This window comes from Scomber japonicus, chromosome 2 (genome assembly GCF_027409825.1).
Source record: "Scomber japonicus isolate fScoJap1 chromosome 2, fScoJap1.pri, whole genome shotgun sequence".
Taxonomy (NCBI): domain Eukaryota; kingdom Metazoa; phylum Chordata; class Actinopteri; order Scombriformes; family Scombridae; genus Scomber; species Scomber japonicus.
The window spans coordinates 4,988,459-5,003,547 of record NC_070579.1 but is presented as its reverse complement, the minus strand read 5'-3'; the positions used below and the strand labels follow the sequence as shown (position 1 = coordinate 5,003,547).

At 44.1% G+C, this 15,089-nt stretch overlaps 1 protein-coding gene across 1 annotated transcript in view; it reads left to right on the top strand.

Moving 5' to 3' along the window:
* Positions 1 to 15,089, top strand: part of akt3b (v-akt murine thymoma viral oncogene homolog 3b) — a 30,504-nt gene that overhangs the window by 13,382 nt on the left and 2,033 nt on the right. Inside the window, 7 exon segments of the mRNA XM_053335183.1 lie at positions 147 to 226; positions 520 to 571; positions 573 to 587; positions 2,546 to 2,668; positions 3,976 to 4,104; positions 7,877 to 8,091; positions 10,772 to 10,859. Of these exon segments, the coding sequence (XP_053191158.1) occupies positions 147 to 226; positions 520 to 571; positions 573 to 587; positions 2,546 to 2,668; positions 3,976 to 4,104; positions 7,877 to 8,091; positions 10,772 to 10,859 (702 nt within the window).

The following is a 15,089-nucleotide window of genomic DNA, read 5'->3' as shown; positions in this document are numbered from 1 at the left end:
AATAGAAAGAACTGCCAAGACTTTATATGTAAAGATAATCAAATGGATTTATCGTTGATGTCTACGCCCAATCTTTGTGTCTCCTCATGTATCAATCAATCATTAAACTGCCTTCTCTTCTTCTTGTTTTTTGTTTTATATCACAGGATGAAGTTGCTCACACGCTCACAGAAAGTAGGGTATTAAAAAACACTCGACATCCATTCCTAACTGTGAGTATCATCGTGTAGATTTGCATGAAACATTAAATATGTGGAGACATTTAATTCACTTCCTACTTTTAACAAAATAAGAGAAGCATGCGGTCACCTACTCTTTTGAAGCCTTGTCAAAGATAAGAGTCGGAAAGATGCTCTGAATTAAGACCACAAAGCTTCTGCTCTTTAAAGAAATGATGTGTTTGAAACAGTCTGGGAAAAAAGGCTGAGTTTAAAATAATGATTTTATATTTGTGTTGCAGTCTCTTTTTTTTTTTTGTTTGTTTTTTGGTTTTTTTTTGTTTTTTTTTTTTTTTGGTAGAAAAAAGTACTCGTTCCAGACTAAAGATCGACTGTGCTTTGTCATGGAGTACGGTCAACGGAGGAGAGGTGAGACTCTTTTATTCTTTAGTCTTATTTCATGCTGGAAGTTATTTCAAGCGTTACTGAAGAGTTGTTGATGAACGACACAAAGAGCTCAAACAGAACGTGGCCGCTCCGTTCACTGTGGTTTTATTTGGAGAGTTTTGGGACTCGGGTGTCTCCGCTGTTGTGTTTTGGAGTTTGAAGCACTAATTTGTACCAGAAGATCATTTTTACTAACTGTACATAGATTATTTTGGTGGGAAGGAGGTTAAACTGAATCTGAATCATCTTCTTTTTGGAGCTTCTCCTTCACCACCACCCCAATTTCTCAAACTGATACTCCGATACACGTTTTAGAAATGCTTTTAGAAAATTAGCAATTTCCAAGTTTATTTGATTCAAATTCAGTCTTTATTTATATAGCGCCAAATACACTTTCCACATAGAAGAAGAAGGAGAAGATAATAAAACTAAAGAGAACAGCCGTGGTATAACTCTGAAACTTGAAAATTAAAGCAAACATCGCAAAAATTTGATAGAAATGATCTCGCTAGAGGAGAATAAAAACTTTCCAGGTTTCTTTTCAGCAGTTTGGCTAAGCTGACAAAGAGTCTGAACTCTATTGATCCATGTATCCCCATAGCTCTCAGTAGTGATGAATTCATGAGCTTCTTTAATGATGAGATTCTAACCATTAGAGACAGAAGTAAGACATTGATATATCCTCTAACACAGGAAACATGATTACTTCGTCCAAATCATCTTCCTGTCTCTTAGACCTGATCCCAACTAGGTTGCTTTAGGAAGTACTTACCCACTTAAGACATGCTGTATGTGTGAAGAGCCTTGAGATGACTTTTGTTGTAATTTGGCGCCATAGAGATAGGGATTGAATGATTGACATAGAGCAGGTCTAGACCCAACATTCCTCCATGAGCAGCAAAACTCCTCTTCAACAGGAAGAAACCTCAAACAGCACCGAACTCTAGGTGGGCGAACATCTACCTGAGCCATTGTTTATAGCCGCTCTAGTTTTTTGGCCAGTTTTGACACATTTATGACACACGGAGGGCGTCTGTGGCTCAGGAGGTAGAGCAGTCGTCTTCCAATTGGAAGATTGGCGGTTCGATTCCTGGCTCCTCCTGTCCACATGTCCTTTGGCAAGACACCTAACCCCAAATTGCTCCCGTTGCTGCGCCAACAGTGGTTAAATTCCCCCTGATGAGCAGGTTGGCACCCTGCGTGGTAGCTCCTGCCATCAGTGTATGAATGTGTGTGAATGGGTGAATGACATGTAATGTAAAGCGCTTTGAGTGGTCGTAAAGACAAGAAAGGCGCAAGTACAGCCCATTTACGGTGCAATGAAAGTGCAAGTTTTAAATGTATTTTACCCCCTTTTTTACTCTAAAGTACTATTATAAAGTATAAAGTACTATCTATAAGCCTTTATTAAAAAATACACTCAGTTTATTAGGCACACCGAACTGAAACAAACAGGTATATAATATAACTGATGTCAGTGACTCGTAACAGTCAATAGTCAGGGACACAAACAGTGAGCTAATAATCTATTGAGCAATTTATCATCTTTTATATTAGACTGCATTCGTTGTAGCTACAGGTACGAAGTGAACCTAATAAACTAGCAGGTCAGTGTAAAAGTTGGGTGAGACAAAGATAAAAGATTGTCCTTTCCTACTACCTTTCCTTTAGCCCCCAACAATGACAACACCTATGAACCATCTCCAGTGACACTCAACCCTGCTGTTCCTTATCAGTCGTGTGATTTGATTGAATGATTAGAGAACCCTAATCTTTTCTTTTTGAGTATAACTGAGTGTTAATTTGATCTACATCACAGCTTCTTCAGGCTTTCACTGTAGAAACATGTCCGGCAGTCATTTTCATCTTGACAGGTTGATCCAACAACAAATGTCTGAGGTTTGTGAACTTGTAATTTATTGTTTTTTTTTTCTCTGCAGTTGTTTTTCCACTTGTCAAGAGAAAGAGTATTTTCGGAGGACCGCACCCGTTTCTACGGCGCCGAGATCGTCTCCGCTTTAGACTACCTACATTCTGCCAAGATCGTCTACCGTGATCTGAAGGTAACCTGTGAAGCACCCGCTCTCTGTTAAAGGGTCAATGACGTTTTTATTGTGTGTCCATGTGGTTTAGTTTAAATTTAAAGGGTTAAAATTTGAAAATAAACGTATGAATAACTTCACACATTCTTTTTCTTGTGGACCCAGCATCAAATTTCTGCTTTTAATCCATTTAGAGAGAATATATTAGAGGATTATGGTAAAAATGTCTAAGTGGTGTAACCGTAAAAACTTTGTAAGGAAGAAAGGAAGGATGGAAGGGAGGGAGGGAGGGAGGGAGGAAGGAAGGAAGGAAGGAAGGAAGGAGGGAGGGAAGGGAGGAAGGAATGACAGAAGGAAGGAAGGGAAGGATGGAAAGGAGGGAAGGAAGGAAGGGGGGGCGAAGGAAGGAAGGATGGAAGGGAGGGAGGCAGGAAGGAAGGAAGGAGGGAAGGGAGGAAGGAATGACAGAAGGAAGGAAGGGAAGGATGGAAAGGAGGGAAGGAAGGAATGAAGGAACGAAGGAAGGGGGGCGAAGGAAGGAAGGGAGGAAGGAATGAATAAAGGAGGGGATGGAGGAAGGAAGGAAGGAATGAATGACAGAAGGAAGGAAGGAAGGGAGGGAGTGAGTGAGGAAAGAAGGAAGGGAGGGAGGTAGGTCCTTATCCTACTTCTTCTTTTCTTTCTTTCTCTCTCTAGGTGGATAAAGTATTTAATATGTATCATTCTTTTGTGGTTACACCATTTGACATTTTCAGGAGCATTCAGTCTTACTCTTGGTTTTAAATGGTGCAAATGTCATTTAAATGATATAAAACCAACAAAAATACTAAATGTACATTTTAACAAACCTGAAGCTGCTTTTAAATCTTTCTTTCTTTCTTTCTTTCTTTCTTTCTTTCTTTCTTTCTTTCTTTCTTTCTTTCTTTCTTCCTTTCTTTCTTTCTTTCCTTCTTCATCCTACTTCTTTCTTTCCTTCCTTCTTTCTTTCTTTCCTCATCCTACTTCTTTCTTTTCTTTCTTTCTTCCTTCTTTCCTTCCTTTTTTCTTTCTCGCTTTCCTTCTTTCTTTCCTTCTTCTTTCTTTCTGTCTTTCTTTCTTTCTTTCTTTCTATGTGGATAAAATATTTATATTTACTATCATTCTTTTGTGGTTACACCATTTGACATTTCAGGAGCATTCAGTCTTACTTTTACTTTACTTTTGTGGACTCAGTGTTCAACCATGCAGGGGTGAGAAGAAGCTGGAGGAATTGTTCATCTTGCCAACTTTTATTTATTTATCACTGACCCTTAAGTTTTCTTCCTCTCTTCTCTCGTCCTCTTCATCAGCTGGAGAACCTCATGTTGGACAAAGACGGACACATTAAGATCACGGACTTCGGCCTCTGTAAAGAAGGCATCACCGACACTGCCACCATGAAGACTTTCTGCGGGACACCAGAGTACCTCGCTCCTGAGGTCAGAGAACAAACACTCTTTGACAGGGCTGCAGGTGTTTGATTAAAAAACCAGACAAAGAAGGATGTGTTTGAGAAGAAGCATTAACCCCCCCCCCCCCCCCAAAGTCATGTGTTTTTTTGTCTCACATGAAAAAATCTAGAAGAGTGTTTCAGACTCCACCACTATACTTCCACTATACTTCCACTATACTTCCACTATACTTCCACCACAGCTCAACAGGAAACACTAAGAGACTTTTAACCCTCCTGTTGTCCTCAAGTCAAGGAAGGGAGGTAGGAAGAAGGAAAGAAAGGAGTGAGGAAGGAAGGAAGGAAAGGAGGAAGGAAAGGAGGGAGCAATAAAGAAGGAAAGGAGGGATGAAGGAAGGAAGGAAGGAAAGGAGAGATGAGGGAAGGAAGGAAGGAAGGAAGGAAGGGAAACACTAAGAGGAGATTTGATGCTATAAAGACTGTAAATGTGTCAGATATCACTGATATGACTAACTCACACTGTTACCATAGTAACTATAATAACTGTAGTAACTCACACTGTTACCATAGTAACTATAGTAACTGTAGTAACTCACACTGTTACCATAGTAACTATAATAACTCACACTGATGAAGCTCAATAGAAGCTGATCAGAGACTTTATAATGACTGTGTGGAAACACTGTGGAAACACCCTCCTTTCCTTCCTTCTTCCTCCCTGTTTGAGAAGAAGCATTGACCCCCCCCCCCCCCCCCCCCCCCCCCAAAACCAAAGTCATGTGTGTTTTTTTGTCTCACATGAAAAAAATCTAGAAGAGTGTTTCAGACTCTTTGTTTGTCACGAAGCAGCAAAACCACCAGAGCTGAACGTGGAAGTCTCTAAAAGATGCAATTCCTCAAATGGCTGCTAAATATTGTCCTTTACAACAATCTCATAATGTCACTTACTGATTTCACTTCTTCTAACGTGTCACCTTGGTGGAGATTTTGAAAGTTTATAGTTGCATTAAAAAAAGGATATGAAAGAGGTCATCAGATAGTCGAGGGTCAAAAAATAGTTGCATGAGAAAAGGAAGAAAAAGACAGTCACAGGTTGTTTGGGAAGTTTCATTTGAGTTATTGATGCGTTAACCCTTAAACAGGCCTTACTAGTTATGTCATTTGCACCTAAAGTAAGGAAGGAAAGGAGGGAAGGAAGGAAGGAAAGGAGGAAGGAAGGGAAGCAAGGGAGGAAGGAGGGAGGAAGGGAAGGGAAGGAAGGGAGGAAGAATGAAGGAAAGGGAGGAAGAAGGATGGAAAGGAGGGAGGGAGGAAGAAGGATGGAAAGGAGGAAGGAAGGGAAGCAAGGGAGGAAGAAGGAAGGAAGGGAAGGAGGTGGGAAGAAGGAAGGAAAGGAGGGAGGAAGGGAAGGAAGGGAGGAAGAATGAAGGAAGGGAAGCAAGGGAGGAAGAAGGAAGGGAAGGAAGGAGGGAGGAAGAAGGATGGAAAGGAGGAGGAAGGAAGGGAGGGAGGGAGGAAGGAAGGGAAGCAAGGGAGGAAGAAGGAAGGAAGGGAAGGAGGTAGGAAGGAGGGAAGAAGGGAGGAAAGGAGGGAGGAAGGGAAGGAGGTAGGAAGGAGGGAAGAAGGGAGGAAAGGAAGGAAGGGAGGAAGAAGGAAGGAAGGGAAGGAGGGAGGAAGGGAAGGAAGGGAGGAAGAATGAAGGAAAGGAAGGAGGGAGGAAGAAGGAAGGAAAGGAGGAAGGAAGGGAAGCAAGGTAGGAAGAAGGAAGGAAGGGAAGGAGGTAGGAAGGAGGGAGGAAGGGAAGGAAGGGAGGAAGAATGAAGGAAAGGAGGGAGGAAGAAGGAAGGAAGGGAAGGAGGTAGGAAGGAGGGAAGAAGGAAGGAAAGGAGGGAAGAAGGAAGGAAAGGAGGAAGGAAGGGAAGCAAGGGAGGAAGAAGGAAGGGAAGCAAGGGAGGAAGAAGGAAGGAAGGGAAGGAGGTAGGAAGGAGGGAAGAAGGAAGGAAAGGAGGGAGGAAGGGAGGAAGAATGAAGGAAAGGAGGAAGGAAGGGAAGCAAGGGAGGAAGAAGGAAGGAAGGGAAGGAAGAAGGAAGGAAGGGAAGGAGGTAGGAAGGAGGGAAGAAGGAAGGAAAGGAGGGAGGAAGGAGGGAAGAGGAAGGAAGGAGGCAAGAAGGGAGGAAAGGAGGGAGGAAGGGAAGGAAGGAGGTAGGAAGGAGGGAAGAAGGAAGGAAAGGAGGGAGGAAGGGAAGGAAGGAGGGAAGAAGGATGGAAAGGAGGGAGGAAGGGAGGGAGGGAAGGAGGGAGGAAGGAAGGAAGGAAGAAAGGAAGGAAGGACAGATGAATGAAGGAAGAAAGGAAGAAAGGACAGAAGGAGGGAACATTTACCCTAACAGCTGAACTTAGATCTGAGGAAGGAAGGAAGGAAGGAAGGAAGGGAAGGAGGTAGGAAGGAGGGAAGAAGGAAGGAAAGGAGGGAGGAAGGGAAGGAGGGAGGAAGAATGATGGAAAGGAGGGAGGGAGGGAGGGAGGGAGGAAGGAAGGAAGGAAGGAAGAAAGAAAGGAAGGACAGATGAATGAAGAAAGAAAGGACAGAAGGAGGGAACATTTACCCTAACAGCTGAACTTAGATCTGAGGAGGAAAGGACTGAAGAAGGAAGGAAAGGAGGAAGGAAGGGAAGCAAGGGAGGAAGAAGGAAGGAAGGGAAGGAGGTAGGAAGGAGGGAAGGAGGGAGGAAGGGAAGGAAGGGAGGAAGAAGGAAGGAAGGGAAGGAGGTAGGAAGGAGGGAAGAAGGAAGGAAAGGAGGGAGGAAAGGAGGGAGGAAGGGAAGGAAGGGAGGAAGAATGATGGAAAGGAGGGAGGAAGGAAGGAAGGAAGGACAGATGAATGAAGGAAGAAAGGACAGAAGGAAGGAACATTTACCCTAACAGCTGAACTTAGATCTAAGGAAGGAAGGAAGGAAGGAAGGAAGGAAGGACGGACAACAGGAAAGTTAAAGAGTCTGTATCTCCGGGTGCACGTCGTCTGTTTAAGGGTTAAAATAGCCTCAGTCAGTAAAAGTGTGATTTATATTCAACTGGAACAACTAAAAATGAAAAATAGGATATCTCAATCTCCTTTTAAAGGATGAGGTCACTGTTCTTTAAGCTTGTCTTAGACCAACAGTCAGGAGGCCAAATGAACATTAACCCTTTATAGGACACTCATTGAAAGGAAGGGAGGAAGGGATGGAAGGACAGATGGAAAGGAGGGAGGGAGGAAGGAAGGACGGAAGGGAGGAAGGAAGGACGGAAGGGAGGAAGAAGGAAGGGAAGGAAGGACGGAAGGAAGAAAGAAGGAAAAGAGGGAGGAAGGAAGGAAGGAAAGGAAGGGAAGGAGGAAGGAAGGAAGGAAGGTCATTTAAGAGAAGGTTTGATGGTATAACCAGGATCATTATGTTAATGTTGTCTGGTTGCTATGCGTCGTCAGGTGCTGGAGGACAACGACTACGGGCGGGCGGTGGACTGGTGGGGTTTGGGCGTGGAGGAAGGGAGGAAGAAGGAAGGGAAGGAAAGAAGGAAAAGAGGGAGGAAGGAAGGAAGGAAAGGAAGGGAAGGAGGGAGGAAGAAAAGCAAGCAAGCAGGGAGGGAGGGAAGGAGGGAGGGAGGGAAGGAAGAAGGAAAAGTAAGGAAGGTCCTTTAAGAGCAAGGAGGAAGGGAGGAAGAAGGAAGGAAAGGAGGGAAGAAGGAAAAGAGGGAGGAAGGAAGGTTTAATAGTATAACCAGGATGTTAAAGCAGTGTTGTGTGGTTGCTATGCGTCGTCAGGTGTTGGAGGACAACGACTACGGGCGGGCGGTGGACTGGTGGGGTTTGGGCGTGGTGACGTACGAGATGATGTGCGGCCGCCTGCCGTTCTACAACCAGGACCACGAGAAGCTGTTCGAGCTCATCCTGATGGAGGAGATCAAGTTCCCTCGGACCCTGTCGGCCGACGCCAAGTCACTGCTGTCAGGGCTGCTCATCAAAGACCCCAACAAACGGTAACACGGACAAACACTCCTTCCTTCCTTCCTTTGTTCTTTCCTTCCTTCCTTCATTCCTTTGTTCTTTCCTTCCTTTCTTCCTTCCTTCCTTCTTTCCTCCCTCCTTCCTTCCTTCCTTCCTTTGTTCTTTCCTTCCTTCCTTCCTCCTTTCCTCCCTTCCTTCCTTCCCTCCCTCCCTCCCCTGTCCCTCCTTCCTTCCTTCCTTCCTTCCCTCCCTCCCTTCCTCCCTCCCTCCTTTCTTCTTTGCTCCCTCCCTCCTACCTTCCTTCCTCCTTTCCTTTCCTTTCCTCCTTTCCTCCCTCCCTCCCTCCCTCCCTCTTTCCTTCTTTATATCCTTATTTTTGTCATGTAGAAGCTGCCTCCCTCCTACCTTCCTTCCTTCCTTCCGTCTTTCCTTTCCTTTCCTCCCTCCCTCCTACCTTTCCTTCCTTCCTATTTTCCTTCTCCCTCCTCCCTCCCTCCCTCCCTCCTTTCTTCCTTCCTCCCTTCCTTCTTTCCTCCCTCCCTCCTTCTCTCTCTCTTTCCTCCCCATTACCTTCTTTCCTCGAACCCTGTCGGCCGACGCCAAGTCACTGCTGTCAGGGCTGCTCATCAAAGACCCCAACAAACGGTAACACGGACAAACACTCCTCCTTCCTTTGTTCCTTCCTTCCTTCCTTCCTTCCTTCCTTCCTTCCTTCCTTCATTCCTTCATTCCTTCCTTCCTTCCTCCCTCCCTCCTTCTCTCTCTCTTTCCTCCCCATTACCTTCCTTCCTTCCTTCCTTCCTTCCTTTGTTCTTTCCTTCCTTCCCTCCCTCCCTCCCTCCCTCCCTCCCTCCCTCCCTCCTTCCTTCCTTTGTTCTATCCTTTCTTCCTCCCTCCCTCCTTCCTTCCTTTGTCCCTTCCTCCCTCCTTCCTCCCTCCTTCCTTCCTTCCTTTGTTCTATCCTTTCTTCTTCCCTCCCTCCTTCCTTCCTTTGTTCTTTCCTTCCTCCCTTCCTTCTTTCCTCCCTCCTTCCTTCCTTCATTCCTTTGTTCTTTTCCTTCTCCCTCCCTCCCTCTTACCTTTCCTTCCTTCCTTCTTTTCTTTCCTTTCCTCCCTCCCTTTCGCCCTCTTTCCTCCTTCCTTCCTTCCTTCCTTCCTTCCGTCCTTCCTTCCTTCCTTCCTTCCTTCCTTCCTTCCCTCCCTTCCTCCCTCCTTCCTCCCTCCCTTCCTTCTTTCCTCCCTCCCTCCTTCTCTCTCTCGTTCCTCCCCATTACCTTCTTTCCTCGAACCCTGTCGGCCGACGCCAAGTCACTGCTGTCAACGGTAACACGGACAAACACTCCTTCCTTCCTTCCTTCCTTCCTCCCTTCCTTCCTTCCTCCCTTCCTTCTTTCCTCCCTCCCTCTTTCTCTCTCTCTTTCTTCCCCATTACCTTCCTTCCCTCCCTCCCTCCCTCCCTCCCTCCTTCCTTCCTTCCATCTTTCCTTTCCTCCCTCCCTCCTACCTTTCCTTCCTTCAGTCTTTTCTTTCCTTTCCTTTCCTCCCTCCCTCCTACCTTTCCTTCCTTCCTTACAGTATCTCACAAAAGTGAGTACACCCTCACATTTTTGCAAATATTTTATTATATCTTTTCATGGGGCAACACTATAGAAATGAAACTTTGATACAATTCAACAGTAAATCTATAAACTATACAAGCTGTACATGCATATCAAAGTTTCATTTCTATAGTGTTGCCCCATGAAAAGATATAATAAAATATTTGCGAAAATGTGAGGGGTGTACTCACTTTTGTGAGATACTGTATTTTCTTTCCTTTCCTCCCTCTTTCCTTCTTCCTCCCTTCCTCCCTCCCTCTTTCCTTCTTCCTTCCTTCCTTCCTCCCTCCTTTCCTTCCTTCTTCCTCCCTTCCTTCCTTCTCTCCCTCCTTCCTTCCTTTGTTCTTTCCTTCCTTCTTTCCTCCCTCCTTCTCTCTCTCTTTCCTCCCCATTACCTTCCTTCTTTTCCTCACTCCCTCCCTCCGTCCTTCCTTCCTTCTTTCCTTTCCTTTCCTTTCCTCCCTCTTTCCTTCCTTCTTCCTCCCTTCCTTCCTTGACTCGAGGTCAACAGGAGGGTTAAAGGTTAGAGTACCAGGAGGAGGAGGAGGAGGAGGAGGATGCAGACTTCTCTCCTCACAGCTCCTGGGAGGAGATCCTGAGTTGTATCTCAGTTTAATCCAAAGTCCATACTGTAGATTAAACATGTGAGTCAGATACTGTCCGTCTGTTAACCTGTTCGGATCCTCTTCCTCTTCATCCTCTTCATCTTCTTCATCTTCTTCATAATTAAAAATAGTTAATTTCACTGTTTAAACACCATCTCTAAACCCTCCTTAATTATAATCATATTCAGTAAAAAAGTGCTTTTAGCTGCTAATTTCCCACTCTGGTTATCACTGGAGGCGTTTTTCTTTTTTTTTCTTTTTTAGTTTTTTTTTTTTTCTCTTCTGCCTCTTAACGAAGAAAAAAAAAAAGAGGACTCACTGCAGCTTCAGAGAGAGCGAACTCGTTCACCCCGCCGGGTTATTTTAGGATCAGTAGCAGGTGGATATTCTGGTTGCATTGATGGAGACTTTTAAAGGAAAGAGGAGCATTTTTTTTTTTTTTTTGAAGTCTTTTTTAACTCTTTTTTTTTTCTTTTTTTTTTTTTGACGTCTCTTGTTTCCTGTGACAGGCTGGGCGGCGGACCGGATGATGCGAAGGAGATCATGCGACACAGTTTCTTTGGCACAGTCGACTGGCAGGACGTCTACGACAAGAAGGTGAGAAGCAGGATTTAGCTGCTGTGAGACGTCACTCTGAACTTCAAATGGTAATTTATTCCAAAAACAAGCGTACCTGAGATATTCTGGTATCAGGGTTACCTCATTTTTCAAAAAAAGAAAAGAAGAAGTCTGGCTGGGATTTAAAACTCCAAAATAGAAACAGAAAAAAAAAAATTACCTCGTCTTTATCTCATTTCACCGACGTTTTATTTCCTGCTTTTTGACTGTTAGAGCTTCCCGGTGCTGCGTCACCACATATTTAAGACAAGGAAGGGATGGAAGGAAGGGAGGAAGGAAACAAGGATGGAAAGAAGGGAAAAGTGATAGGAAGGAAGGAGGGAAGGAAAGACAAAAGGAAGGAAGGGAGGGAGGGACGGAGGGGAGGAAGGAAGGAAAAGAAGACAAGAAGGGAAGGAAGGAAAGGTATTAGAAAGGAAAGGAAGAAAAGAAAAGAAGACAAGAAAGGAAGGAAGCAAGGATGGAAAGAAGGGAAAAGTGATAGGAAGGAAAGACAAAAGGAAGGAAGGGAGGGAGGGAGGGAGGGAGGGAGGGAGGAAGGAAGAAATGAAAAGGGATTAGGAAGGAGGGAAGGAAAGACAAAAGGAAGGAAGCAAGGAAAAGGGATTAGGAAGGAGGGAAGGAAGGAAAAGGTATTAGGAAGGAGGGAAGGAAGGAAAGACAAAGGAAGGAAGGAAAAGAAGATGAAGGAAAGATGGAAGGAAGGAAGGAAAAGGAGATGAAGGAAAGATGGAAGGAAGGAAGGAAAAGAAGACAAGAAAGGAAGGAAGAAAGGATGGACGGAAGGAAACAAGGATGGAAAGAAGGAAAAAGTGATAGGAAGGAAAGACAAAAGGACGGAAGGAAGAAAGGAAAATGGATTAGGAAGGAGGGATTTAAAACTCCAAAATAGAAACAGAAAAAAAAAAATTACCTTGTCTTTATCTCATTTCACCGACGTCGTTTTATTTCCTGCTTTTTGACTGTTAGAGCTTCCCGGTGCTGCGTCACCACATATTTAAGACAAGGGAGGGATGGAAGGAAGGGAGGAAGGAAACAAGGATGGAAAGAAGGGAACAGTGATAGGAAGGAAAGACAAAAGGAAGGGAGGGAGGGAGGGAGGAAGGAAGGAAGAAAGGAAAAGGTATTAGGAAGGAGGGAAGGAAAGACAAAAGGAAGGAAGCAAGGAAAAGGGATTAGGAAGGAGGGAAGGAAGGAAAAGGTATTAGGAAGGAAAGGAAGAAAGGAAAAGAAGATGAAGGAAAGATGGAAGGATGGAAGGAAGGAAAAGAAGATAAGAAAGGAAGGAAGGAAGGAAGGAAGAAAGGAAAAGAAGATGAAGGAAAGATGGAAGGAAGGAAGGAAAAGAAGACAAGAAAGGAAGGAAGAAAGGATGGACGGAAGGAAACAAGGATGGAAAGAAGGAAAAAGTGATAGGAAGGAAAGACAAAAGGACGGAAGGAAGGAAAGACAAAAGGACGGAAGGAAGGAAGAAAGGAAAATGGATTAGGAAGGAGGGATTTAAAAACTCCAAAATAGAAACAGAAAAAAAAAAATTACCTCGTCTTTATCTCATTTCACCGACGTTTTATTTCCTGCTTTTTGACTGTTAGAGCTTCCCGGTGCTGCGTCACCACATATTTAAGACAAGGGAGGGATGGAAGGAAGGAAGGAAGGAAACAAGGATGGAAAGAAGGGAAAAGTGATAGGAAGGAAGGAGGGAAGGAAAGACAAAAGGAAGGAAGGGAGGGAGGGACGGAGGGGAGGAAGGAAGGAAAAGAAGACAAGAAGGGAAGGAAGCAAGGAAGGAAAGGAAGGAAACAAGGATGGAAAGAAGGGAAACGTGATAGGAAGGAAAGACAAAAGGAAGGAAGGACGGAAGGGAGGAAGGAAGGAAGAAAGGAAAAGGGATTAGGAAGAAGGGAAGGAAAGACAAAAGGAAGGAAGCAAGGAAGGAAAAGGGATTAGGAAGGAAAGGAAGAAAGGAAAAGAAGACAAGAAAGGAAGGAGGGAAGGAAGGAAAGACCAAAGGAAAGAAGGAAGGAAGAAAGGAAAAGGGATTAGGAAGGAGGGGAGGAAGGAAAGAAGACAAGGAAGGAAGGAAAGGAAGAAAGGAAAAGAAGATGAAGGAAAGATGGAAGGATGGAAGGAAGGAAAAGAAGATAAGAAAGGAAGGAAGCAAGGAAGGAAGGAAGAAAGGAAAAGAAGATGAAGGAAAGATGGAAGGAAGGAAGGAAAAGAAGATGAAGGAAAGATGGAAGGAAGGAAGGAAAAGGTATTAGGAAGGAAAGGAAGAAAGGAAAAGAAGACAAGAAAGGAAGGAAGAAAGGATGGACGGAAGGAAACAAGGATGGAAAGAAGGAAAAAGTGATAGGAAGGAAAGACAAAAGGACGGAAGGAAGGAAGAAAGGAAAATGGATTAGGAAGGAGGGATTTAAAACTCCAAAATAGAAACAGAAAAAAAAAATTACCTCGTCTTTATCTCATTTCTCCGACGTTTTATTTCCTGCTTTTTGACTGTTAGAGCTTCCCGGTGCTGCGTCACCACATATTTAAGACAAGGAAGGGATGGAAGGAAGGGAGGAAGGAAACAAGGATGGAAAGAAGGGAAAAGTGATAGGAAGGAAAGACAAAAGGAAGGAAGGGAGGGAAGGATGGAGGGAGGAAGAAAGGAAAAGGGATTAGGAAGGAGGGAAGGAAAGACAAAAGGAAGGAAGCAAGGAAAAGGGATTAGGAAGGAGGGAAGGAAGGAAGGAAGGAAGGAAGAAAGGAAAAGAAGATGAAGGAAAGATGGAAAAGGTATTAGGAAGGAAAGAAAGAAAGGAAAAGAAGACAAGAAAGGAAGGAAGAAAGGAAAAGAAGATGAAGGAAAGATGGAAGGATGGACGGAAGGAAACAAGGATGGAAAGAAGAGAAAAGTGATAGGAAGGAAAGACAAAAGGAAGGAAGGATGGAAGGGAGGAAGGATTAGGAATGAGGGAAGGAAGGAAAGACAAAAGGAAGGAAGGAAGGATGGAAGGATGGAAAGAAGGGAAAAGTGATAGGAAGGAAAGACAAAAGGAAGGAAGGACGGAGGGGAGGAAGGAAGGAAAAGAAGACAAGAAAGGAAGAAAGAAAGGAAGGGAGGGAGGAAGGAAGGAAGAAAGGAAAAGGGATTAGGAAGGAAGGAAGGAAGGAAGAAAGAAAGGAAAAGGGATTAGGAAGGAGGGAAGGAAGGAAATGAAGAAAGGAAAAGAAAACAAGAAAGGAAGGAAGCAAGGAAGGAAAGGAAGAAAGGAAAAGAAGATGAAGGAAAGATGGATGGAAGGAAGGATGGACGGAAGGAAACAAGGATGGAAAGAAGGGAAAAGTGATAGGAAGGAAAGACAAAAGGAAGGAAGGAAGGAAGAAAGGAAAAGGGATTAGGAAGGAGGGAAGGAAGGAAAGACAAAAGGAAGGACGGAAGGGAGGGAGGAAGGAGGGAAGGAAGGAAAGGAAGAAAGGAAAAGAAGATGAAGGAAAGATGGAAGGAAGGGAGGAAAAGGTATTAGGAAGGAAAGGAAGAAAGGAAAAGAAGACAAGAAAGGAAGGAAGAAAGGAAAAGAAGATGAAGGAAAGATGGAAGGATGGACGGAAGGAAACAAGGATGGAAAGAAGGGAAAAGTGATAGGAAGGAAAGACAAAAGGAAGGAAGGAAGGAAGAAAGGAAAAGGGATTAGGAAGGAGGGAAGGAAGGAAAGACAAAAGGAAGGACGGAAGGGAGGGAGGAAGGAGGGAAGGAAGGAAAGGAAGAAAGGAAAAGAAGATGAAGGAAAGATGGAAGGAAGGGAGGAAAAGGTATTAGGAAAGAAAGGAAGAAAGGAAAAGAAGACAAGGAAGGAAGGAAAGGAAAAGGGATTAGGAAGGAGGGAAGGAAGGAAAGACAAAAGGAAGGAAGGAAAGGAAGATGAAGGAAGGAAGGAAAGAAAAGGTATTAGGAAAGAAAGGAAAAGAAGACAAGGAAGGAAGGAAAGGAAGAAAGGAAAAGAAGACAAGAAAGGAAGGAAGAAAGGAAAAGAAGACAAGGAAGGAAGGAAGGAAAGGGAGGAAGGAAAGAAGGACAGATGACACTTATTAATTTTCTGTTGATTGAGACTAAAAGAATCTGTCACGTCTCTAAAAGTCAAACCTGTAAATGATCATCTATCTAACTCAGGGGTGGGCAATTATTCTTTACAAGGGGCCACATGAGAAACCTGAATTGTGTCAGAG